A 27047-nucleotide genomic window follows, 5' to 3' on the forward strand; every position below is an offset into this window, starting at 1 on the left:
TGACTTTTTTAAATGTCCTAAGTTGCTGGATACTCGAGCTGCTACAACCTAATCTCTGAGTTGCTATGATACCTTACAAGTAAATTTTCAAGAGATGTGAATTTACATATTACCAAAAAAAGTTCTATGCACCAAAAATAAACTCGAAAGGGCCAAAGGGTTTCCGTTTTACCAATGAAAACGGAGGATAGTTGGCAAGAATATGAAGAATCATGTGTCTCCCCTTATCTCTGCTAGAGACAGGAGCTTGACTCAAATTGTTTCACTAAAATTTACTCTACCCTAGCAAAATTGCATTGCTCCTGGTCTACGTACTCAACAGTCCTGTTTTAAGGGCTGTCAAAAGTGGCTCACTGTTTTCACACCATATGGCAGCAGAACCCTATTTTTAAATTCTGGCACCCAATTAACTCTTTTTCTGCATCTCCTTTGGCTTGCCAAATATCCTATTCACAGTACATGCCCTGGGCCTTTCTGGGGGTACCGTTACCCCCCATCAAAGTTTTTGAGAACCCTGTTTTTCAGTGCATAAAAATGAATTCTACTCTTGAAAACCCCTCACCCAAGACAAAACCTGAACTTGTATCCTAACCATTACTACTACATACTTTATGCTATTGTGTAACTTGCACGATAGATAACCATTTACTACATTGCTTTGTCAAGGAGTGCAAGAAAAAAAAAAAAGCAAGCTTCATCTAACAATATATGGCTTAATTTATATGAAAACCATCACCAAAAAGACCACACACCTTCGTGTTATCCGGACCTCTAGGCTGACGCAGGACCATAAGACGGGGTGCACTAGAATCATCCAAGGTTATGCTTTTTAGCCGACTCACCAGTCGGTCAGGACGTGGGGCTGCTACCATTTCAGGGCCTTTGCTGCGAGAAAAAGAATAATGCATGTAGTACCTTGTTGACAAAGTGTGCTTTCCAATTTCCCAACTAAAATGGAGCCAATCCTTTACAGCATACTTCCATGAACCTGCTTCATCCAAATAACATTTATATGCCTTTTAAAATCTACAGTAATTTTTTATATACGAGACTTACTACACTTGTAGTCAACATGACGTTATGGCCTGTGGTTGATATGCTGCACTTCACTCAGCTAAGCCTGTGTTTAATTCCACTATACAATTATGTGGGTTTTGAATAACTTTTCATACTTGAATTTATCAGAGTGCAAAAACAGGATTTTAAATGGAAAAATTGCATCATAAGCTGCAACACCAACAGTGGCAAACAAAATGCTAAGAGCCAGATAAAGAAAAGGGGCTTCTTATCGGGCACAGTGATTAGGGCTAGCCGGTGAAATCTGATATTACTATATAACTAGGTGCAACACTATTGCATTTAAATGGTAAGACTCAGACCTGTTCTGTACACAATAGTGCCATGGGAAAAATATATTATACACAGGCCCCAAATAGGGAATTACACAATTCTGAATTCCCCCTTAAAGCAGAACTCTAAGCAAACATCAAAATCACAGTTAAAAGGCATGTTAGATCTGTGTGCCTGCAAAGAATTACAAATCCTTATTGGCAGACAAGTCTTATTATCCCCGTCAGCCAGCAGAGCCAACTCCTGGATATATTTTATCAATGCAGTAAAACCCAAACATATTCAGGACCCACTTCAACTTGTGAGCCAATAATAAAGAAGCAACAGTGCATGGATTGGGTCATCGCTCCGGTCAGAAAGTTTCCATGTTAAAGCATATTATGTAATCAAGTAGAAACTCACTGGCTTGCAGAGTTCTCCTAGTCTGAATTCTGCTGTGCATGGGGATTAAAAGATATTACAGTACGTTTGCCAGATTTATAAAGATACATTTAATAAATCCATAACCTAAATCTATTTCACATCCACATGCAGTTGAGCTTTAAAATCGACGAGTCAGGAAACAAATTACCAAAACAGCAAGCAAAACAAATCATGTAACTGAGCGAATTACCTTAATAATGTAACGTTACAGCCACTACATTTCCCAGTTCGCTGATTAAGAATAACTGAGAATTCCACCTCATCCCCAGCCTGCAGCTCAATTCCATCTTGGATTTCCTTCACGTGGAAGAAAAGCTTCTTGCTGTCACCAATTTCATAGTTAATGAAGCCAAACTAAAGAAAAAAGGGCACAAAAAGCTAGACTCAACACCTTGTTAATGTGGCAAATATACTCACATGTGAATGTATACCATATACATGTAGATTTGCATATTAAATTATGAAAGAAATTTGAAAGGATACCCCACACATTACATGCAAGCATAACATACATTAGTCACCAATGCGAGTAGGTTCTTTTACAGTCTAGCACAATATGTTCACCAACGTACATCCATGTTTCGAGAAGTCTTTCATGCAAAGGGACACTTTCAGACATGTACCAAACTGCACACATTCTACTTATTGGATGCCAACTCCTTAGATCTTAATTTAACTTTTTTTGCACATAATTTCTTGCAAGAACTTAAAGATCTTCTTAAAAGTTAAAACGCACACATACAAAGGAACAAAATATTATTGTTCATTTAGAGCATGTTTTAATAAAAAGAAAGCAAAATGTTGACTGCATCAAAGGCAGAGTCAGCAAGACCCCGTATCCCAACATATGCATGAAGGGAAAATCTGCTATAGTGGACAGTAAATTAATTCCCCAAAGTAGGCATGGCATTAATTATTCATGGGAGTCCTCAAATTGATTCCAGTATGCAGTAACCCAACTTACAAGTTGAGCTGAAGCAACCCATCTGTCAGATGCTAGAGCTTCAGTGGACAGCAGAGACTCAAATATGAGAACTGAAAAACAAGGGTATCTTGAAGGAAGCGGAGGGTTCCACAAATATTTCAATGACATTTGAAGCCTCCTTTAATTATATACTACAAACACTATTGATGGCCTGAAAGTATTTACTAACTGGAGAACCTACCTGATCTTTCACACACTCAACAGTACCCCTACGAAGTGGCTCAATGTTGCAAGCCATTGTCTGCCCATTCTGACTTAGGACACAGAGCTGGAATTTGACAGTTTCTCCTTTCTGTAGACAATCTGCTTTATTCGCCATTCCCACGATGCCAAAAGGGGTAAGACGTCCTTTGATGCTAGCTGGAAAAAATTGAGAACACTGAAGCAAAAGCGTAATAAAAACTTGTTCAGAACATCCTATAAATATCTAAGTGACTTTTTGAGCAATTTATAATGTTAATCTTGAGCACTTTGTTGTGCTGTATATGATGTTTAGCTTCACATAACGTTCAGCTTGAGCAAAGTGCTGCGCTATGAAAAACCCCCCAAAAAACTGATAAATTTAACCAGTATCATACATAGTTATATGAATGACAGTTATTCCTAATTAAGAGGCTCATAACTGAAATGTGGCCCATAAGAGGTATATGAAGGGGGAGCTTAAGTATTTAACCAGTTGACATCCGCGGTGTTAAACCCCCTTCCTGGCCAGGCCATTTTTCAGTATTCAGCGCTGCGGTACTTTGACTGACATTTATTCCGTCATGCAAAGCTGTACTGAAATGAATTTTATACCCTTTTTTTGGGGACAGATAGAGCTTTCTTTTGGTGGTATTTATTCACCACTGGGGTTATTTTTTACTATATTAAAGGAAAAATTACCGAAATCTAAAAAAAACAAAAAAAAAAAAACCCAGTTTCCCCCTATACTAAATGATAAAACATTACCCAATTTTTTGGTAAAATATAAAAGACGGGGTCACGTCGGGTAAAAAGACACCAAACATGTCAAGCCTTAAAATTGCGTGCGCGAAACCTCAAAAAACAATATCCAAAATTGGTCATAGGCGACGCTTTAAAAGCCGTTACCGCTCATCAGTTTAGTGTCAGTGATTGATGGCCCTAAAATGATCGCCCTCACTGCGACATTCGCGGCGATATGTAACATGTGTAGTGCAATTGTCGTTTTTGCGCGCTGGAGCACCGGACGCGTATTTACGTTTATAGGTGTGTAAAAGTGGGGGTGGGGGAGTTAAACATTTTGTTTTTTTTTTTTCACTTTTTTTATATGTGACATATATATCACATATAAAAAAGTAAAATAAAATAAATCTATATAGATATATCTATCTATATATAAAATCTATTTTTTGCACTTATTGTTATTGCTATTATATAGGGGGATAACAATCCCCCTATACAATAGCAAAGGCACACTGACAGGTCCTCTTTATGGAGACATTAGGGGTCTCTAGGACCCCTAATGTCACCTGTGGACCCCAAAAAAAGCTGATGAAGCAGAGAAAAAACGAGCACAGACGATCGGCGGGCTATGGAGCCGCCGATCGTCTATATGTGAAACACCCGGTAACGGGTGTTTGCATTGGTCGGGTCTTTTCTGCCCATGCGTGCCCACTAGGGGGCGCGCGCAAGCAGAAAAAAAATGCCGTCTGTATGCTGCAGTGCCGTCCGTCTGTGGTTAAGGGTAGAAAAAAAAAAAAAACAATGCAACCTTAAAAACGCACAAAGCGAGGACAAAGCAAAACCGAGTACTTCAAAAACGAATTTTAATTTAGACTTTTTGCCACAAAAGTATATCCGGTACAATTCAGGAAAGAAGGCACATTCAGATTAATGTTTTAAACAAATACCTTGCTTGCTTGTATCTTCTGTGCTGTCTTCAGTTTCTGCTTCGCCTTCCTCAGTTTCAGTGGGAGTTTCCTCAGCTATTTTCTGCTGGTCAGCAACTGGAAAAAAAAAAAAAACACACTTGCTGGTAATTCATTTACAGGAACCCAATATACCAATAGATATTCCCCACCTATCAATATGGGTAAAACATAGAATTGTACTAGAAAAACCTTTTCTCAGAGTCTGTTGAGAGATATGGCTCCCTCCATACACTATTGTTTTCTCCTTGCTTGCTACAAGTGGCAAGGTGCGAGTGGTTATAACATCTAGGGCGCTGGCCTTAAGTTTTCTATGTTGCTTAATTACCATCAAGCCTGATCTTTCAATGGACTCCAAGATATTTTATGGCGAGTACAGATAACCATTTTTCCCTCACCGTCCATTAAGGGACACCTCTTCACCGCTGGTAGTAAAGCAATGTAGGGACCTCCAAAAGCACCCCAAACTGAGGGACAGACACCAAAACACATGCAAACCAGTTCAAAACAAAAAAGGATTAAAACAGAATTTTGCAGAACTTTTCAGCCAAAACTAGCATATGTGGAGGTACAAACACCGACTTTATAAAGCTTAGAAAATGTGTAAACAGTAGACCAAGCTGCAGCTTTACAGATCTGATCCCAAGAGGTACTCCCTGCTCTAGTGGATTGGGCATTAAAGGGGGAAAAAGAAAGAGGCACTTTACAGGCCTGCACAATAACCAGTTAATTACATTTGGATCTGGAAGGAGCAGAGACTTTTACGACCTTATTGAATAAAAGGAATTCAGTTTTCCTAAAAAGCAGTGGCTGGGAGGTAACCCCTGATGGCCTTAGTCACTTCCAGATAAAAGATTTCCTTGGGCTGAACAAATCAAAAACAATATCCTCATTAAAAGGTGAAAACAAACAAAAAAGACCTTAAATCAAAAGTTCTTGATGGCCACAAAGGCGGCGAACATGCATGAAATGGCCAAATAAGTCCAAACAGGGATATCCAACACTGGCAATACTAGATTTAAATTCCATGGTTGGATTTAGGGTCAAACGGGGAGCAATGTGTGTAACCCTTTAAATGCAAATATCAATTTCTAAGAGGGGCCATTGAAAGGACAGACAGGTCAACAAGATGGCTGCCGGCAGGCGTCAATGCGAGGACGTCATTGTGCATGCACGTCACAGAGGGGTGTCACGCGGCCTCAGGACGCCCCTGCAAAAGGGTCTTTTGTCACAGTTCCGAATCATGTGAAAAACATCTCCCTTTTCCTTTTGAAATTTATATATCAAGGTGGTGTCTAACTTATCCATTCTAAATACCCTATATGCCGTAAAATATACTCCAAGTTTGCCTCTGGTCAAGATGACAGTAAAGTAAATAGGAGTTAGAAACTTCTTTCCAATCCTGTTCATTAAGGCCTGGCAGGACTTTTGCAGCACAAGTTTTGGACTCATTGAGTGGAATTTATAAAAATGGGAGCATACAGTCTGGAGCAGTTGCCCATAAGAAACAATCTGCATCTATCTTTCATTTTCAAAGCTTAACTGAACAGTGAAGTGGATTGGTTACTACGGGTAGCTGCTCCAGATTCTGTCTGCTCCAGTTTAGATACATATCCCCCTCACCCATTGTATTTTGGGTGCTCCCAAAACTTTGTTGAATTTTAAATGCCTGGTTTTGTCAGGCCAAACTCACCCTACCTGCTGTCACAGATCAACAAAATAAGGAAAATATTTACATTTTTCAAATGCATGGATTATTTTGAACACCAGTAACTACCAACACTTGAAGGTCTTAATTGAGCAACACCAATAACTACGTTTTAATACGATCACATCAAAACCGGTTTCTAAATTTAGGTTTGATTTTAATTATGTTCATTTGCACATAGCCCCTTAATTATAAACCAGTGTGCATTTAAAACATACCTTCTTCTAGAAGCTCAATCATTCCCTGGTACTCAGTTTGTGTAGGGTCCACACTCCGCAGGGGCCGTACAACTTTGCCCCAGAACACAGCTGGATTCACATCATCACCGGATCCGTCAACTTGAAGTGCATAAAAAAAACAAAAAGGGAAAAAAGGGGCATAAAACATGACTAACATTTACAAAAAAAACACAAGAACAACCCACTCACATTGTTTGCCATTTTACTTGCTTAGTGCCATGTTAAACTAGTGATTTTGTAGCAGTGATTCCTCCTTGCTATGGTTCCTCCAATTTATTGCTGCTACAGATAAAACATCTGCTACCATATTAGGTTGATTTGGTTTGCTACAAATCACTTTCCTTCAGCGATTTGCAGCTGCACTGTAGAGGTGAATGCAGAGCAAGAGTCAATGGTGAGCTTGTCTGACATGAAACGCTGCTGAAATCCAATCACCGAGCTACTAACCTGAAATTTGCTACAAAGCTAGCATGTTGGCCAATATAGATAATAACTGATATATTTTTGTAAGATTTTTCATGAAGGCTAACCGGTATTGAAGTGCCTGTCTGACATTGCACTTACTCTGTTACAAATATGCACACGAAATCCAATGAAAAACTAAAAGATACTTTGCTTTATAATCTTACCTTGATGGACCTTTGTGACCCTTTCAGCGCAGACCTTGTTCCCCTTGCCTTTGGACAAGCAGTACTCCACCATATCTGCAAGGTCGAGCTTATCTACATCTCCAGCATACTCACTTCAAGAAAGAATTATCCACAAAAATAAAAGATACATTTTGGTAATGCTAGTTTTAATTGCAGTACAAGTCCAAAGTATACAAACTAAAGCAAGTCCAAAGAGGTCAGCAATATTTGCGTAACACAATACCACCTCCCAACTCAGGGACAGTTTTAACCCCTTCATGACTGAGGCCCTTTTTTCATTTTTTGTACCCATGTTATATTCCACATTAAGGCACCAGTACTTGAACTCAAGCTCACTCAAATACATTTAGGGGCATTATGAATGCCGTTTAATTTTACCTGCAAAAGTAGTCGGTATCACTTTTCTACAACAATATGTAACAAAATGCAATAGAGGCAATCCATTCAGCATTCCAAAAGGAACAGCACTGGATATCACATGTGGCAGGCATGCAGCAGACAGAAGCGATGACAAATCATGAAGATAATCTATGTGCCTGTACATATCACATGTCCTTTGCAATCTCGAGTAACAAGATTTTCATTTCTACAGTTCAGTTCTCATTTTTGACTGGTTATACAAGTGCAAGTGTTAATATATAAAATCTTCAAATAATTATTTCCTCACTGGAAGACCACAAGGTGCCCGATATTACTTCTAATCCATGATCCCCTCTGTTAAATCTGCGATAAATGCCTTATTGACCATCAACACGCTGGACAGGGATGCCAAACAGGTGGGTAAGACTCAAGTCTGATTAACGCATAAAGCAGAGAAGTCAAGGGCTCCACAGCATAGTAAAAAAATCGTAAGACGGGCCACAGGATGGACAAAAGCAAATACCAGGCACCTTCTGCTGCTTTTAGGCAGCACAGTTAGTTTTACATAGAGAATATGTTCACTTTAATTCGGACTACATCTGTGACCTTCAATACCACAAACGTACAATTTCCATTATCTGTAACATGCCCAAAACCACCCTTTACATAACAGGCAGACACCTTACTTTCCAGTCACTAGCATAATCATGGCTCAATTATTCGGTAGGAGTATAGTTACAGAACTGATAGCGAGTGTTCTACAGTTATTTTGAATTGCTAAACTATTTCCTCGATCATATTTATAAACCTAATAAAATAGGTTCAACATTAAGATCCAATGTATAAAAATTTGGAAATCTAAAAACACATTCACTTACCTGTAGTGAAAGAAAATTTCTTTATCATGATTGGCAGTTTCAATAAACCCAAAGTTATCTTTTAGAGTGGCCACATAACCATAAAACCTTTTGCTGTTGGAATTTCGCCCAAGAACCTTCATAGAGACCGCACTCTGTTGGCCAGTTCTTTTGGCTTCACAAATGCTAAATTCAACCTAGATAGAGATAAAGATTGATTTAAGATTGCATTTCACTGGACACAATAGAGCACACACACATGCAGCTTCTCTCTTTCCAGGCCAAAATAAGGGGGTATAGGACTAACCTTATCCCCAGCTTGGGGGGCAGAAGATCCTTCCAAATCCTTGAGGTGATAGGAGACAGTAAGTCGGATTCCACAGTCTTCATAAGAAATTATTCCTTCTTCACCCTCCTAATAGCAGTAAACACATTTTGACTTTACATTTCTATTACATCTACTACATACAGATTGTCGAATACTTCTTTAGGCATAGTTCTTAAAATTTCTTAACGGCTTGTGAAATTATTTTCATACTTATTGTAAAATCTATCACTTCAAATAATTTGAAGGACACAGGAATTCAGCAAGTCAGGTTGTACTGCTGCCTTCAAGAGGCTGGAGATATTGGCAACAGGAAAAGTTGTAAGCTAGCCCCTGAACAACCTCTCCTCACAAAAATGAGCATGCCAAAACGAGATCCGCCAAAAAAGTCCAGCTTTGTCCCACTTGTAAAGCCTTACACTTCAAACCCTTGGAATCCACAGAAGGATGGTTCCATGAGAATAAAAAATGACCTGGCCAGGCAACCAACCTCGCAAAGATATTATGACGCAAGGTTTTCATATTCTTGAATAACCCATAAGAATAGCTAAGTGACGCCTGAGACAGTTAGGTGGGGGGAGCTGAAAAGGACCAAGTGCCAGTGAGAGAGGGGGAGGCCATGTTAACAGGTTATTCCCTCAACACCCTGTAGACCCCTGATGGGGAAAAAAGGTGGAACTCAACAACTGTTAGAGAGTGTAAAACTTTGTACCAAGGGCTTAAGCTTTAAAGCCTTGCCTGCCAGTGACAGACAGCTAAGATAGACACCTGCAAGGCCCGATGCAGTCAAAGCTTGCAGGTTCTGGGCCCTTCAGATGGATTCCGATTCCAAAAGTTCAATAAGCTGACCCTCTTCTGGGAAGATGGTCTAGGCATCCCCTGATGGGGATGCAAGGAAAGGGACTTAAAGTAGACACACTGTCCAGCATTTTGAGTAGTAGCAGGAGCCTCTGAAAAACTCCAGGGCCTTGATAAGGCAGGGAACAGCCAGGTGACCTTGGAGGCCAGAAGTCCCTCTGGAGAGAAGGAATGCCGAGAGATGCCAGGAATTTAACAGGACTCAAGGGACTCTCGTGAAAGGGGGAGTCAGAATGCGGTGCAAATCCTGAAGCAGTCTCCAATTGGACAAATTGGGGGAGTTCTAGGGTGTGGGGAATCTAGGAAGAACTGGGAATTACCACTGCTGTATGTAGCAGCCCAAGGAGGACAGAGAGGGGCAAATATAGGCGGTCCCAGACAAAATGAGTTAGCCCGTGGGCTAAAATGGGCATCCTGAACCCCTAAGTCCTGGGAAGGCAAAAAACAAGGATGATGTTCCTTTGAAGGCTAGTCAAGTTAGATGCTCCTTGGATACACAGTGTCATCATCCCAGCTACACAGGCAAGAAATGTACAAACAGACTATCTGCTTGTCAATGGGATCCCAAAAGGTGAGCACACCCTCAACAAGTCTAGAGGTATTCCTGTTAAGATGTATCAACATATCTACAGTTCCCCTTGCAAAGTGGAAAAGTTTTCACACTCTCTGGTGGGGCCCACACTGAGGTGTTTCCAGCTTGTGTAGAGAAATCAGGTGTAAAAGAATGTCTTTACAGATGTAGTAGCGCTAAATTACCAAATCCCTGGAACAGGAGGCTTATCCTCCAAATCCAGGGTAATATGCACTGAATAATAAGGTTTGAAACAACCCCCTGTAAATCTGAAAACAGCAGGAGACTGGTGCTTCAAAAAGCTTGAAAAGATGAGATTGCTGGGACTCTGAATCCGAGTCAGAAACTCACAGGCTTGGCTTTAAGTTCAAAGGCCAAATCTGCAGGGAACAATGCCAGAACCCACTTAGGGCCTCTGTGAGACGAGTGCTCCAGTAGCTGAGCACACACATGAGGTCCTTGCAGCAATGGGATGCTTCCTCCAGGCTGAATGGGGGTGGGGTGGAGTGCAAAGTGCATTGCTACACCCAGCACTTGGCTTTTCAGTCTTAAAAAGGAGAACTATGGGGTCAGTGTTTTTCCCCATAGTTCTCCTTAGGGTAACGGGAGGACACAAACTAGCGTCCTCCCGTTACCCTAAGCTCAGTATACCGCGAGCTACAGCTCGCGGTATACTGAGACTCCGCCGCCGGAGCGGATCCCGACGTAGGATGCCGGGATCCGCCCAGCTGCGTGAGTGACAGCTGGCTCTGCCTATCTAGAGGCAGAGCCAGCTGTACCCGCCCCCTCCCCCGTCCGTTCCGCCAGTCAGCGCTGGCAGATCGGAGCGGGGAGGGGGGAATTCTGCCCCTCCCCTGTCACAGCAGAGAGCCGTGACAGGATCGAGAGGTGAGCGAACCTGGTATGTGTTCGCTCACCTCCCGATCTACTGAGCCGACCTGTGACAGTCTCATTGTCACAGGTCTGCTTGAACTATGAGGTGAGTGGAAATCACTCATGTCATAGTTCTCCTTTAACATTTACCACGTTAAAACCAATGGAAGGAAATTTGAAAGGCGGTCAATGATGCAAACAGTAAGGTAGCTCCAGTTGTCCTAGCCTGAAAAGGCTTACCTCACAGTCTTCAGAGACTGGGTCATACCTGGGGCTTTACCACAGCTCAGGACCTGCAAAGCACTTCATGGATAACAGTACACTCTGGTCTGGAAGCCACAAAAGGTTGTCACATTCCAGGCAAGCCCTGCATGTCCAGAGGAGGCTGGCCTCCAAAGCTAATCCAAGGAAACACTGATCCAGATAGCTGCTATAGAGAGACCAGCAGCAGATCAGCAAAGAATCTTGATTGAAGTCACAAGGAAAAATTCCATGAAGACTAGCATTAAAAAAAAAATATATATATTTTTCACAAGAAGACAAGAGGTAAAGAAATGGCCTCAACTCCAAAGACACTAACAAAAACAAAACAAAAACGGAGGCATACAGAGTAGAGGAGTGGTTATACAGGGTCTGGTTTGCGATTCTTCTGTTTGTGACCCGGGGAGGGGGGGGGGCTAGGAGTATCCATTTGAAAATTATATCTGGATAGAGCATGTACTTTTAGTGCATAACCAAAGTCTAATAGCTGGGTGATAAAGTAGCTACACAGTCCTCAATAGCCTACCTCTACACAGGCTACCCCCCATCTTGAGTCCATCATTAAAGATGTTGTCAGACTCTTCCACCTTTTTAACCAACCATTCAGCAGCCACCACCCCCTCTGCCGATGGACTCCACTGTGCTTTTAGGCAATACCTGAAAACTCATCTAGTCACTGACTCCATAGTCCACCTAAAAACTGTACTTTTACTTTCTCCATTAGCTCATCCCTCACAGTTAATACCTTTTAGTATTGTATGCCCCTCCATTTTGGATAAAAACAAAACCAGGAGCACACTGGGTTATTAGATGACCTAATTGGACTTAAAAACACACTAACCAATCACCAAGTCTTTTACTGGAAGCTTAAATAAAAACCACAGAAGAAGCAAATCATACAGATTGCAAGGTACTGCTTAATTAACATCTACTAATATATAAGCAATCAAATATTCCAATTCTCTCCTACATAGATAGAAATGGCAGCTGAAGTAAAAGAACTGCATGAACTGCTCAGTGGACAGATATGTCAGAACTTCCCCTGACACCCATTGTGTTGAAACAGGGCAGATAATTTTGCTGCACATACAGAGAATGCCATTAAACAGAGAAATGTCAAAATGTTTTTAAAAAAACAAAAAAAAGGTCTATGGCAGTCTGTGTGTAGCAACATAAACTACTCAAAGTTCTTGATGCTGACCTACTCTTACCGTACACACACAAAAAAGTTAAAGCTGGCACAAATTATAGCTGTGCGCACACGCTCCAATGCTACTTTCTATCCAAGTGCAACAACTTTTTTGAACAAGCAAAATGAATGCATGCTCTTAATCAATTTTAGAAAAGCCAAAAGCAGGTGGTCAACTCACTCCTACAGAACATTACACTCTTGACTCTATGCTATCTCAAGATAGTGTTATTTTACAATCCGGGAATAGTGAAATGAAGAGCAGCGACTCAAGTCATGTTGTGCTCTTACGTGTTGCAGGAATGGTTTGGACAAGCTGCACATGCACACTACATTACGTTATAGGTGATTTGGCAGCTGTGTCAATCTTGGTGGTGTTGTCATTACAACACTACATACTATTTTTGTCCATTTAGACATAGACACAGTAACTTTGTGATGGTTAAATGACAACTGGAAACATGCATAGAAAACCTAGGAAATCTGACCACCGCAAAGAGAAAGGCAATGCAGGAGAAACATCACTAGCCATTAAATAACCCACACCATGCAAAGGAGCTTACCTTCTCTTTTTTCTAGACACAAAATTAAAGGAAAAAAGTGTAAATTAAAGTACGCAAAGACTGCACATAGTCTAACTAGAACCATATCAGAGAGAAATGATTTGCTTAACCCTGTCCTCAGAATGACTTTGAAAGCTGAATGGCAGGTGCCATTACCTTTTCCTTTCCTTTGTTCGGACTGCTGGATTTAGCACTTGCAGCTGTGGCTTCTTTTTCAACAATACCAACAAAGCGATGATCTGACTGTGTGTGAAAGGAGACTGTTCCTTTAGGGAGCTTTTTAATTCTAATGGCATGATTTCTTTGAGCAGAGAGCATGTCCTGTAAAAGAGAAAAGGGTTAGAAGGGTCTCTAAAAAACTCTGAAAGGGGAAAAAAGAAAAAGAAAAAAGGAAAAGAAAAATCCCCATTTCTAATGGTAAGCAGATGTTGCCATCTGCTCTCCATACACCAGTGTTGTGGAGCACATGTTTCTTTTAAGTAAATCTAGCTTTCCTGTTAAGCCTGCTAAAACCTTTTGTCAGTGTAATTTTATGTACACTGAACTGATATCGCAAACAATATTATCTACCTTCCCGGCAATCTTCTGTGAACTACAAAACAACTCCCCTCTACATAATGAAGATAAGTGTGCTGGTTCAAATCAGGATGAGAGCAGCCTAAGGGGAAAGTTGCTACTAGCAAGATTACCAGGTAACCCCCCCGCCCCCCACCCAAAAACAAACAATCTGGAAGCAACTTCAAGGGGATGCAAAGGTGACCCCTAATGTCACTTTAAAGAGGACCTTTTACTACTGAAGTGCCATTACATATGAGGTTCGTGAGCCCCCAATGTCATAGCAATAAAGTCAAGAAACATACATACGTTCGGCATGACTAAGTACGAAAACCCTGAACGCGCAGCAATACCACGCATGCTGGCGCTAGAGCAAGATTTCCATGGCCATTATTTATGGTTAGATCTAAATTGATGACCTTTAAAAGCTTTATCTATAAACAATTTTGGGTGCTGTCGTTTTCCACAGGCGTATGCAATTCTGAAGTTACATGTTTGGTATCCATCTATATACTCAGGGCAACCTCATCTTTTACATTTTACCAAACAATTGGGTAATATATTGTGTTTATACGCAATAAAATTCCAAATTTTTTCAGAAAATTGAGGTTTGATAAACTATTGTGCTAATATCATATCATAAAAAAATGGCAACTGCCACCATTATACTACAGGGTCTCTGCTTTCAGGAAATATATAACTCGGGAGAAATGTAAGTAATAAATCCCTAAGAGACCTAAAATATGCATTTTAAAATGTCTGCAAAAAATCCCAGGCAAAAACCGGCTCCGGCAGCGAAAGGGTTAAAAAAATGGAAAGCTTTTGTGTTTAGAAACAATTTAATTTCCCTCTGTGTGCCAACTCTGAAGATACAGTAAAGGAAAGATTGGAGAGGAATCTTCTAGATTTTGTTTGCTTTTAGAAAGAAACCGATTAATAGAACATGGGAGCTACCAATGCTGACCTGTTTTTGAAGGTGGTTGTTCCAGGGCTTATTCCTTCCTTCAATACTCGGTGGATCGGTGACCTGGAACAAGCAAGTGTCTATCCAGCATTAGCAACGTATGCTAATTTTGGTTAAAGCATAGAAAAACATGCATTTACAAAAACAAAATTAGTAATGGCAGGTCCCATATTTCTATCATGAAAAGCTCCTTACCAAAATTACAGAACAGAAATTGTGGACTTATTTTTAAAAGCGCAGGCCAAAGGGAAAGATCCCAATCCTGGGTTTACTACCTAGCAAGTACTGCTCTAGGAAAATAATGCAATTAAGGTCCAATTTTCAATGTTGCATGCTTGTGTCATGTCAGTTAAGCCTGAATCAGGATGACAATTTTAGAGGGCATGTATTTTAAAAACAAGTCCATAATGGTAGACACCATTTATCTTTAGTAATTCTCTTAATACATCACAAACGGCCCATGCAGATTTTGCACACCCAAAAGGCAATTTTCTATTACTTATGAAAGTTAATTGCCTTTTCAGGGAAAGCAGCTCAAAGCTGCATGATTAACAGATGCATTAAAAAAAAATAAAAAAGCTAAGTTTTATTGTAAACCTACTAGTGTTACCCTTGCATAGACTGAAGTACTACAGACAATGCTTTCATCATCTTCTACTCAGAAGGCCTCCATCTTTGCTCAGACATCTACAACTGGCACTTCTTCCTAGTCTAAAACTGCCCAAAGAGGAGAATCATGCAAAATCGTATGTCTATGCACCACATGATCTGTTTGCAACAGAATAATATTTGAATATACCACTATCAGGACAAATATTACAGCCATTTAAATTGGACCGGACCTTTCTAAAATAATAAAAAAGGCAGCTAAAAAAATTATACCGCTGCTGTATATAGTAAAAAATGTTTTTTCCCTATCTATATTGATAGGGAATTGCAAAGTTATATATAAATGGGTCGTCTAAGGTCAATACAAACGAGAGGGCCTGATTTTTCAAATGGTCATTAAAATCAAAGTAGAAATATTAGCTTGTGTTAGGAACATTTACTTACAGGGACCACAGTAAACTCTACTTCCTCAGAAATGTGGAGCTGATTTCCATCCAGGACTTCACTGAAGTGAAAGAACATTCTAGCATCCCGGTCAACACATTTGATAAAACCAAAACCATCCCTCATTGCTGCAATGACTCCCTGTGAATGGGGGAAAAAATAAAAAAAATAAGTTAAAATACAAAATGTCCCATCCATTTTAGGAGATCCTTCAGTCCATATAGCAGATCAAGGAGAACAGTCTAACTGGAACTTTAGGATGGAGGGACAAAAATCGGAGATTACATAAAATAGGTGGCATTTTTTCTATGACATATATTCACCAATTTAAGAGATTATGTTTAAGCTTTAACTCTACTCACTAGGGCACTCAAAAGCTATGCAATGATTGTAACCTTTATATTTAAGAGTATAAAAATATATATATATATACACACATACACACACACACACACGCTCATAATGATTAAAATTTTCCTGTTCGATTAATCAAAATGTTTTAAAAAAATCGATTATAACACATACAGATCCAACTACATTGGCCTATACCATACAGCACAGCAATGAAGTAATACAATGAACTAGGATCACACTAATCCAGCACGTTATTAATCCCACGTACCCCACTCAATATGGCCACCGCTTGATAATGTGCTGGATCAGTGTGATCCTAGTTCATTTTATTACTTAATTGAAGAAAATGTTATTTGTACAGAACAGTTAAACAGCGTTAAAGCAACATGCCAGGCAGCCGCTACTGAGGTTGAAAGAGGTTAAAGGAGAACTATGAGGAGAGTGCTTTTCACTCATCCTCATAGTTCTAGCCGATCTGTGACAATGAAAAGTCGGCTCAGTAGATCGGGAAGTGAACGAACACATACCGGCGTTTGCTCACCTCTCGATCGAGAGAGCCGTGACAGGGGAGGGGCTGGATTCCCCCCTCCGAGCCTCCAGCGCTGACTGGCGGGGCAGGTACAGCTGGCTCTGCCTCTAGATAGGCAGAGCCAGCTGTCCCTCACGCAGCTAGGCGGATCCAGACATAATTGTCGGGATCCGTTTCAGCTGCAGCGTCTCAGTATATCGCGAGCTGTAGATTGCGGTATACTGCGCTTAGGGTGACGGGAGGACGCTAGTTTGTATTCTCCCGTTACCCTTAGGAGAACTATGGGGAAAAGCCCTAACCCCATAGTTCTCCTTTAAGCAATCTTGGGTTATGCTGCCAACTACAGGGAGAACATGACACTGGACACAGAAATTTGAAGGCCAGCTGCTTAGAGGCTAAAACATCTCCCAACCTGCTCAAGCAGTCCAAAGAGAGAACATGTGTTCAATAAAAATGATTTAACGGCGAGCACAAAATCTTATTTTCTCCATCCATTGAGGGATGCAGCTGGATGGATATTAACCAACCTAGGGACAGCCTAAAACAGTCCTAATAGGAGGGGTAGGAACACAAAAATAAAAAACACAGGAGAAACAGAAAATCAAAAACAGAAAAAAACCAGTGCATTAAATAGCCACTTGCAGAATATTTTGACTGAAACTAGCATCTGCTTTAGCAGATACAAACTTAGAGAAAGAATCTGCAGAAGACCAGGTCCTTACTGACACAGGCACAAAGGCTTGATAACCAAAAACTCAAGAAGCACTCGCTGCTCTAGGGGAGTGGGCATCAAAAAAAAGGAGGCACTTTATCCCAAAAGTTGTAGACTTGTCAAATCCAATGGTAGATTTGGAAGCCAGATAAAAAATGTTCTGACCTTCCGAAAGAGGAAAGGCATAGCTAAGGTTATACTGATCCCACAGTGTCATTCAGGCATCTGCCATCAGATACCATGTCCTGGACACAAACCTGTCCAACTTCTTGTTGGACTGCAGCTAGCAAATTCACTCCAGGCATCTTTTAACACGGGATAAATGTCCCAACATGCCTTTGAATGAAGAGATCATTCGACAGGGTCCAGATGTCTCTTGATAAAACCTGCCTTCCAGCATTCTACCCCATGAAATTGCTACATGAAGATCACTTGAACATGCAACTATTTCAAGGACAGGACAGACTACCTCCCCACTGCTGCCACAGCACTCCCAGTGCCCCCCCCTGGTGATCGATATAAGCATCAGCTGTGGCAATGTCTGAATGAATGCAAAAAGAAGGGGGTGGGGGGCAGCACATGGCTCCAGCATGTGAATTGGAAGCTTTAATTGAAGCTTCCTGAGACCAACAACTCTGAACAGAATACCCAGAACTCTGTCCTCACCCAGATGACTGGCATCCAGCATGACAATCTTCCACTTGACGAAAAATCTGCCTGCCAACAAAACTTGTGACAACAGCTACCATGACGAACATTCTAGTTCAAGGATATATTCAAATCATCTTGTTGTTATAACCTGATTATGCAACTTCATCCACTTATTTTGGGATAGGAAGGCCTTGGTTTTCAGGGTGTCAAGGAGAAGACCCAAGTACTTCAAGAGATGCATTAAAAAAAAAAAAAAAAAAATCGAAGAGGACTTCTCAATATTCAGGATCCATTCGAAGTTCTGAGGTGTGCAGAATGACTGACACATTGGAGAACCGGGGGAGGTCATCCAAGTATCAGACGATTGAATACCTCAGAGATAGAGAAGGCCCAGAACTAATGCAAGGACCTTTGTGAACACTCAGGGCTGAGGCAAGACCAAAAGAAAGGGTCACAAACCCCTCAGACAAGCAAAGGAAATTATGGTCATGACTAGCAAAGATGGGAGACTTCTTGGCATCCTTTGATTTAAGGAATGCTAGACCATAGCTGTGAACAGATTCCAACGGACATTTTTGAGAGTGCACAAAAACTAGTCCAAGTCTATGCTAGCTTTCCAACTCCCCACAAAAACAAACCCCACGTGCCCCCACCCATGATGGAACTGTAGGAGCAGACCTTTATGCGTTGGTGGATTTATGCACAGGCTTAAATCCTTTGGTTTGCCACAGACTTAGATATTCCAGAGCTCAAGTGGGTAGAAGATGACTCATGGGTGCAGGAAATAGAACCTTCATGCAGGATAGGTGTGGAGCTGCATTGTTGATCCTTAATTTCACAAAGCTGGGGTATGCGAGTATTCTCACACCCACTGCAACGTTATGTCGTCCAGCAAAGAGTCAAATAAGAACAAGGCCTTTCTTACTTGAAGAAAAAAGGGTTGCCAAAGCTCTTAACCAGGCTGGCATCCAGCACAGAATATAGTTCAATGCGGTAATCATCTGGTCAACACAATCAATAAGTTGAGTGTCAATACCAGCAGCTGTAAGATCCCTGCTTAGGGATATTAACCAAAGTCTTGGAAGGTTTGTAGATAAAATAATTGAAATAGGCGAAAAGGAAACCCTTTGGCTGAAAGATTTGGTCTTTGAGAGCAGATTCCAATGAGCTTTGAAAAACAGAATAAAGTGTTTCCCTCTGTATAGATTAAACTGTCGATTTAAAATTTGGCTGGCAGAGTGTCCTCCTCCAAAGAAGGGAGGGACTCCACATCTGACAACAAAACTTCTAGGATCCCCGGTTGAATCACAATTAAGCATGTCTGAATCAACCCTTCTCGTGTGCGCACAGGAAACTGCCAGAATTTGAAACAGCCTGCGATGGCGGTTTACAGACAAGCGTTCCAACGCTTCTAAAGCCGCCCGACCGCTTGTATGTGGTGCCACTCTGTGCACCCCATCCGACCCCCCCTCCCCCACAAAAATGTTTAAAGTACCCCACACACACGCAAACATGCGTCGGGTGTGCCTACATACGAAAATTGTGCCTATTGCGCCACGTTAGATACCACCACGAACATCGTGAGCAATAACTCTAGGGCCATCAATCACAGATTACACTAAATGGATGAGCAGTAAAAGCTTTTTACAGGGGTGTGGAAATAAAAAAAAAAAAACTACTTGTCCAAGGGCTAAAGCGGGGGCCAAATCTACTTGCCTCATGACAATCTAGTAGTCCCAATATAAAAAAAAAAATAGTTTTAATCAAAACTAAGGATGCACCAATACTGGTTTTTCGGTATCGAGTACAGATCTTTTGCTTTCGGATCTCGCTGGCACTGAATACTAATACCGGTGCTTCCGCTGGCATGGAGCAGGCTTCCCTGGTAATCAGGAAGCCGGTCAGCAGGTAATGACATCCCGCCCAGGTTCCTGACTGCCACGGAAGCCGGCTTTATGTTGTTTGGCCTGCTTGATTGTGATTGGCCGGGAAACCTGCTTCCCGGTCAATCAGGAAGCCGGGTGGTGAGTAATGACCTGATTGGCCAGGAAGCCGGCTTTCTAGGCCAATCAGCAAGGAGCCGGCTTCCCGGCCAGTCAGAAAACCAGGAGGCGCGTCATTACTTGGCGCACGGCTTCCTGATTGCACGTGAAGCTGGCTCCATGTTCCCCTACGACACTACCAGTCAGAGGAAATTTTTATCTGGCCGGAAGTTCCAATATCGGTGAAGGTATCGGAGCAGTTGGGTGAGTGAGTACTCGCCCAAATACTCTATCGGCACTGATACTAGTATCGGCGCAGCCCTAACTAGTATCGGTGCACCCCTAATCAAAACATATTTGACTGTGCTAAATAGCACTTCTCACTGGTCAGCGCAGTCTTCTGACCACGTTGACCAATGAGTGCTTGCAATTTGGGATCAAAATTCAAAATTCATAGTGGAGGACTGCGCTGGACAGCAGTACGGGGGACAGATAGTACACCCATACTGGCGGAGGGGAGGGATTGTTCACCAAAAGGTAAGTATAGCTACGGGGGTGGCGGTTTGGGAGAGACTGGGCCAGATTTCATGTGGTAATTTTAATTTTTCCATATTACCTGGGAAAATGTACTTACCCTTCAATGCAGAGTGAGTGTGTGTGTGTGTGTATTCTGGCTAACACCATGGAATGGCAGCTGCAATCTCAAAGCACATGCAGAATGCCCTACGCATGCATTTATTTGCATGCAGATAGCGGGGGCAGCAGGGTTTCATTTTAAATTTTATTTTTCATTTTTTAAATCTTTATATATTTTACTTTTTACATTCTCTTTACATTTTTATTTAGCTTTTCAACTTAATGTTCTTCCCATCACAAAGGGGATTAAAATCCCTTTATGTGATAGTTTGGAGGTGACAGGTTCTCTTTATAGAACCTGCCCTCCAACACAGAACAGCTCTTCTGTGTAGTTCCTGACAGCCGAGACAGGTGGCGCTGTGATTACAGCGCCTTGGTCTCAGAACACAGAGCCCGTAGAGCAGACGTTCTTCGTCTGCTCTAAGGCCTCTATGGCTGAGCTGTTGTGCCGTAGTTTTCGGGGCCCCCCAGGAGGAGAGCGGGGGACCACAAAAACTACGGCGGGGGTGCGGGCAGAAACGATTGCCGCTGCTCAAATTGATACAAGTGGACTGATCAGACCACTTGTACTAAACGAGCGGCGGCGGCTCCACAATGTACATTCAGCTCTGCTTGTCTGGAGCCGGGCTAAATGTACATAAAAACTACCTCGCCCGGCGCCCAAAACTGCATGTCCCGGGGCGTCGGGCGATAGGAATTCCACAAACCTGCTTTTAAATAGTCGCCTATGGCCAATTTTGGGTATGGTATTTTTTTGCAATTTTACGGGCACGTGCAATTTTAAGACTCAACATGTTTGGTGTCTAAACAGACGTGACCCCGTCTTTTATATTTTAGCAAAACATTGGGTCATCATAAATGTTTCCCAACAATGTAGGAACATTTTCAGTAAATTTTTTCTTTATATAGTAATATAAACCCCAGTGGTGATTAAATACCACCAAAAGAAACCTATCCTTTCCCCAATAAATGATATATAATTAATTTCAGTACAGTGTTGCATATCTGAAAAAGTGACGAAGTACTGCAGCGCTGAATACTGAAAAATGGCCTGGCCAGGAAGGGGGGTTTAACACCCTGGTCTTCAAGTGCTTAAAGTATACTTCAACTCTGAAAAGCCAAATTGGGATAACCGCTATTTTGAATTTGTTAAAAGTTCCCAATCACATAGCATAAGCTAAAAATAAAAAATACTTCTTGCAATTTAACTTGCTTTTCCTCGGTTTGGTTTTCTTGGCTTCTCCAAAATTTTAAATTTCTACTTGCTTTTCCTCCTTTAGTAATGTTAGGAGGGGTTGTGAGGGGCTTCTCCAATGATTAAGAAAAAAAATCCACAAAGTTCAGTCCTAAGTCTATAAGGACAGATCACTGTAAAAGTGCTAAGAAAAACCTGGAATCAGCCATCTTGCCTGCTGCAAGAGAACATCTAAAAACTAAATAGTTGCAAAAAAAGTTTTCCCCAGTATGCCGTGTAAATAGGAAAACATAACATCTAGAGAGGTTTTCTCAAATTTGACTGCAAAAGTGGAAATGCACTTTAAAACTTGTAAGAGACTACAGCCAAAACTCCCAAAAGCTTTAGGCATCTGCCAGTTTAAAGAAACAGCTGTGTGGTGTCTGTCGAGCACTGTTCTGTTGCTGGAATCCCCTTTGGACAAATGTGGACTATGGCTGCTGCACATGCTTCCCAGGTGGAATAGGTCTTTGTGGCAGAGTCACTGAGAAGCACAGACAGTTAAAGGGGTTGGTGCATGCGCACACTAGCTCTGTCCATTGTTCTGGGTCAGCAAGTTCCTGCCCAAGTCTAGCTGCCAGAGAGCACAGCAAAGACACTAAGTAAAAAGCAGAAACAATGTCCAGCCTTCAGAAAGCAACAGATTGAGACTAGAACAAAAAAACAAAAGTTTAAAAACGATCCTGCTCATAAAAAAAAAACTACAAGGAAAAAAGAACAAAAAAAAAAAAAACCTTTAAATATGCCAACAGAGGGAAAAATTCCAAACACCTGCTTTAGCCATTAGAGGCAGGATCAGGATAAAGTTGGCCATACACCTATAGATTGTTCAGATCAGCCTATGGTCAGATGCAAAAAGTGCAACAGATTCCTTCTACCCTAAACTGTGTGGCTAGAGGAATCTCCTGATGGACCAAGCTTCAGTATCTTGCTAGTCGGCCCCGTTGGCTGTCTTATTACCTGAACAATTTGATGCAGGCATTGTACAGTCAGGTACTTGGAGAGCCAGCAGGACAGACTAGCAGGATACTCAAGCTTGACCCAGTGGGAGATTCATCCATCCACACAGTTTAGCGTAGATTGAGGAATCTGTTGCACTGTTTCAATCTGACAATAGGCTGTCAGATCGGAAAAGTGACAACATTCTCAATGTAACATTACCTACTAATAAAAAGGTTTAAAAAAAAAAAAAAAAAAGAACACAACATGCTTGCACTTTTAAACTTTTCCTCTACATTTCTTGTGCTACAAAACATGACCCACTAACCATTTCTCTGGCCTCATTTGTAAACTGGAACGTATCAGAGAGCACTTCAATGTTTGTGGCACGCTCAAGTTTGTCCCTTCGATCGGTTGATATGTTGAACCGCACATGATCTCCTTCTAAAAGGGTCACCTTAGACTTTGTATCTTTATCGCCAAATGGAAGTTCTTTAGGAATAACAAAATCAACCTTTATCCGTCCTGGAAGGGGGTCATTCTGTTGAAGGAAGTAATGAGATTTTCGTCAATATTTTTCCTAATTCACCCTCATATTAAATGTTCCACAGTACCCCTGGAAAATTACAAATATATCTGCAACAAAGGTAATAAACAGGATAAAGTTGAATTTCCTGCTGTCTGGGGACTACTATGGACATGTAGATGGAAGTTTTAACTCAGAATACACAGTGAGGACAGGAGTAGGAACAACAACAAAAATATAATCCAAGCTAAGTACCTGAATGAGATTTAAAACATTAAAAAACTTACAAAAGGAAACAGATGGGGCCCATAATCTCACTGTGCATTTATAAGGAGGGCCAGCAAAAACTAGAACAGCCCACTGAAAACCCCACAAGTGGACGCAGTGAACACTAGCTAAATACTTTAGGGATAACTTTGGTAACCGTTCCTTCAAAATGTTCGATGCTGATGTCTTCAAAAATAACAGTTCCTTGAGGTAGAAGCCTTACATCAGTTGCTACTTCTTTGCCCTATAGTAGAAATTTAAGAATCAGAAAAGCTCAATCAGCATAACATAACGCAGCCATAACACAGGTATACCTACATTTCGATCCTTAATAGTGAACTCCACATCATCGCCTGGTTGCAAGGCTTCAAGATCTCCTTTAAATTCACTGTAGTGAAAGAATATCTCCTTTACAACATCCCCTCTTTCAATAAATCCAAAGGCTTCCTACAAATAAAAAAAAACAAAAATACATTTGTAGCAGCTGGACCATTTATACCACAGCACTTGTGCGCACAGATATTTTGGTTTTATCATAAGGTATAGGAATAAAGACTATATGAAAACAAGTTGCCATTTTGGTTTTCACTAGGAATGCACCGATATCAAGTACGGTACTCGGTACAAGTACAAATACTTTAAGCTCTAAAACTAGACAAAAATTGAAAAGTTAGGAGGCAGCTGTCATTCGTAAGGAGCACACGGAGCTCCTGGGATTTGTAGATCTGTTTCAATGTATGATTTTGTTTTATAAATATATACAAGTACTTACAAGTACTGACACATTTTTGTCATGTTTTTCTAAAAAAATACAGACTAATGATTTCAGGACAAGGACAGTGGTGGAGCACCAGAGCCAGGCCCCAGCTGCAACCCTGGTACTGGTATCTGAAAAGTATGAGGGCTTCCCTGGTTTTCACTCATATGCCAAGTCCTTAATCCTATATCATAATGCATGGGGGTATTTAGTTTTCCTAGCTATGTTCACAATTGGGGTGTGGCTGTTCTCTACTGGCAAATACACTCCAAAGCTGGAGCTGAGGAAAAGCAGATCCAGAAAGCTGTCACATACAGACCAGCTCAAGCAGCTATGCACCAGAAATCTTGAAGAAAAATAAAACCTAAGGAAAAACCTTTAAGAAAGATGCAAACTGAAGAAAAAAGGTGGATAGATAGATACTCCTAGGATACTAGCAAAAAACTGAAGCATGGTGTGATTTTGCAGGACTGTCCAACAATTACTTTGTTTGCCAGGGACCCAAAAGCTGCAGTTAGTCTGCTTTTATCACATAATGCGAGGTGAAGTTGAACAGGAATTGCTAGTAGACCCCCCACGCCCTTTCAGAACACACACACACACACTTCCCAAAGCAGTTTTGTCATACAGAGGTGTGAGATTTTTCCTCCATAGATGAGGGCTGCAGCAACAATTTTTATAGTAACTATAGTAAACATGCATTTAACGGCAGTTTAAGAGTGCCCATCTAAAGAGATTTACCTTCATGGCACAAACCACACCCTGACAACGCATTTGCTTCCGTTTCATAAGCAGCATAATGTTTCGAGCGCTTACTGCACCAGTGCTAAAAAATGTAGAAAAAACAAAAAACTGTTAGCTGTACTACACAATTTGGAAACAAATATTGGTCTTTGGGGAGCGTATGGCATTAGACTGAGAATATTTATGCTAGGATGTATTCATATGCAAGCTAAAGAAATCAGTTAGACGCATCCTATCCAACCTGATAAAAGGTAGTACGATTCCTCATTAACAGCAATACTTACAGCAGCACATTGTTGGGAAGCCCTATTAACCACATGCATGCAACATTTACATTATCAGTATATGAGGTCAATACACTATGAATTATAGTAACACACGTTACCATTACAGTACTAAACATAGGTCAGTTTTTAAACCAGAGTGTGATCACAGTTAGAATTGTCCTTGTGATCACATCACACAGATTGGTTCCCAACTAGTAGAGTCTTAGAACTGCCAGCCAACTGAGGTTTTTACAGCATGAACCATCATCTTGCTGTATAAGAATGGTTGATATATCTAGACTGTAACTTGTGTGAAAGTAATGTAAAGGAGTGCAGGTTGATTACAGCCCTGCTGTAAAATTTCCCTCAGTATTGTGATAAGTACAAAATGTGTATGCAATTCTGGCATAGTTGAAATTCAGAAATGCTTAGCAGATGCCTAGGTACAGGAGAAAAAAAAGCCCCACACCACGCACAAGAGGATCCACATGGCCACATTAAAGCATTGAATGTTAACATCTAGGCTGCAAAAGTTATGACACACCCTTCCACATATGCAGCTAGTTTAGGGAAGAGTAAATATGATGTGGGAATTAGAATGCTCTCCAATCCAAAGCAGTAAGGATTTCAATGCACAATAGTAAGTAGGTTACATTGCAACTTACTGCTTGTTTGTTTCAATAATAAAATTAATTTTATCTCCAGTTTCTAGCTGAGCATTTCCATCGACATCTTCTGGGGTGTAGGTTAAATAAAACACCTCCTGATAAAAGAAAAGTCACGTTAATAGCTTCATAAATAAAAACACATCTAGAGTTAGCATAAACTGCAAAACTTAAACCAAACTAGGGGCACCATGTATACAATTATGTGGCTTGGCTACCAACATGACTGTCAACACCATACAAACATGGTGTGAACTAGCCATTAGGGAAAACTCCAGGCAAATTTAAAACCCTTTATCCCAACAAATTAAAAATCATAAAACAAATACAACGAAATGCAGAATACAGTCATAACATGTATAGGATTACTTAGGTAACCTGGAGATATATAGGCAGCCTACAGGAGGACTGCACAGGAAGATCTCAGCCCCACCCAACTCTCCTAGCCCAGTGAGTAGGCATGCAACACAGAAGCTACTATAACAATGGTGTCTTCCTACTAGTTAAGCAGAAGGGCAGGTGTGTGTGAGAATCACAAAACAGGCCAAACAGAATTACAAATTTCACAGGTAAAAAAGTAATTCTTAATTACCCCATTGCGTTCGTAACACACACTCCCTGAGGGACTCTGACCCGGAGCAGCTGGAGACTTGCTCTCCAAATTCTGAGGCACAGCGCAAACAACCTGGGAACAAAAGTAGGCCAATACTAAGAAGATTGCACTATACAGGAAAACAAAAAACACTGAATTATGAAAGTAGTAAAATAAAAGTCACTAGCAACAGGGATTTTTTTTCTATTTCCTTCAAAGTTAAAATAGTGCAATCCAACATAATGTAAGTATGATACAGCACAACACAAAAAAGGCTACTTGTATACAGAAAGATATACTATATCCTAGGTTAACAATCAAAGCATAGTTCCTTGTACTCCATCTTCCTCGATGTACAGTTAAGCACACCGAAAATACCGAACACACACCTATACTGTGCCCTGTGCTGGCAAGCACTTAAAAGCATCACCTGCACATATGCAGTATGAAGTATGAAGTACAGTACTGTTCAAAATTTAGCTAGTGAAGGACAAATGTTTGTGTTCCCTTTAATATATAT

The 27047-nt window shown here is 41.0% G+C and overlaps 1 protein-coding gene across 1 annotated transcript in view; it reads right to left on the reverse strand.

Annotated features, from left to right (window-relative positions):
- Window positions 1-27047, reverse strand: part of CSDE1 (cold shock domain containing E1) — a 65160-nt gene that overhangs the window by 5115 nt on the left and 32998 nt on the right. The window contains exons 6-23 of the mRNA XM_018571422.1: window positions 26528-26620; window positions 25936-26033; window positions 25002-25086; window positions 23822-23950; window positions 23638-23747; window positions 23561-23570; window positions 23039-23257; window positions 15674-15814; window positions 14621-14683; window positions 13258-13422; window positions 8769-8876; window positions 8483-8658; window positions 7224-7336; window positions 6574-6693; window positions 4630-4725; window positions 2940-3118; window positions 1964-2127; window positions 753-885 (exon numbers count right to left, since the gene is read on the reverse strand). Coding sequence (XP_018426924.1) covers window positions 753-885; window positions 1964-2127; window positions 2940-3118; window positions 4630-4725; window positions 6574-6693; window positions 7224-7336; window positions 8483-8658; window positions 8769-8876; window positions 13258-13422; window positions 14621-14683; window positions 15674-15814; window positions 23039-23257; window positions 23561-23570; window positions 23638-23747; window positions 23822-23950; window positions 25002-25086; window positions 25936-26033; window positions 26528-26620 — 2202 coding nt within the window. The remainder of the gene's footprint in view (window positions 1-752; window positions 886-1963; window positions 2128-2939; window positions 3119-4629; window positions 4726-6573; window positions 6694-7223; window positions 7337-8482; window positions 8659-8768; window positions 8877-13257; window positions 13423-14620; window positions 14684-15673; window positions 15815-23038; window positions 23258-23560; window positions 23571-23637; window positions 23748-23821; window positions 23951-25001; window positions 25087-25935; window positions 26034-26527; window positions 26621-27047) is intronic.

The sequence above is a fragment of the Nanorana parkeri genome, unplaced genomic scaffold, assembly GCF_000935625.1.
Source record: "Nanorana parkeri isolate BGI_ZX_2015 unplaced genomic scaffold, ASM93562v1 scaffold1752, whole genome shotgun sequence".
Classification (NCBI taxonomy): domain Eukaryota; kingdom Metazoa; phylum Chordata; class Amphibia; order Anura; family Dicroglossidae; genus Nanorana; species Nanorana parkeri.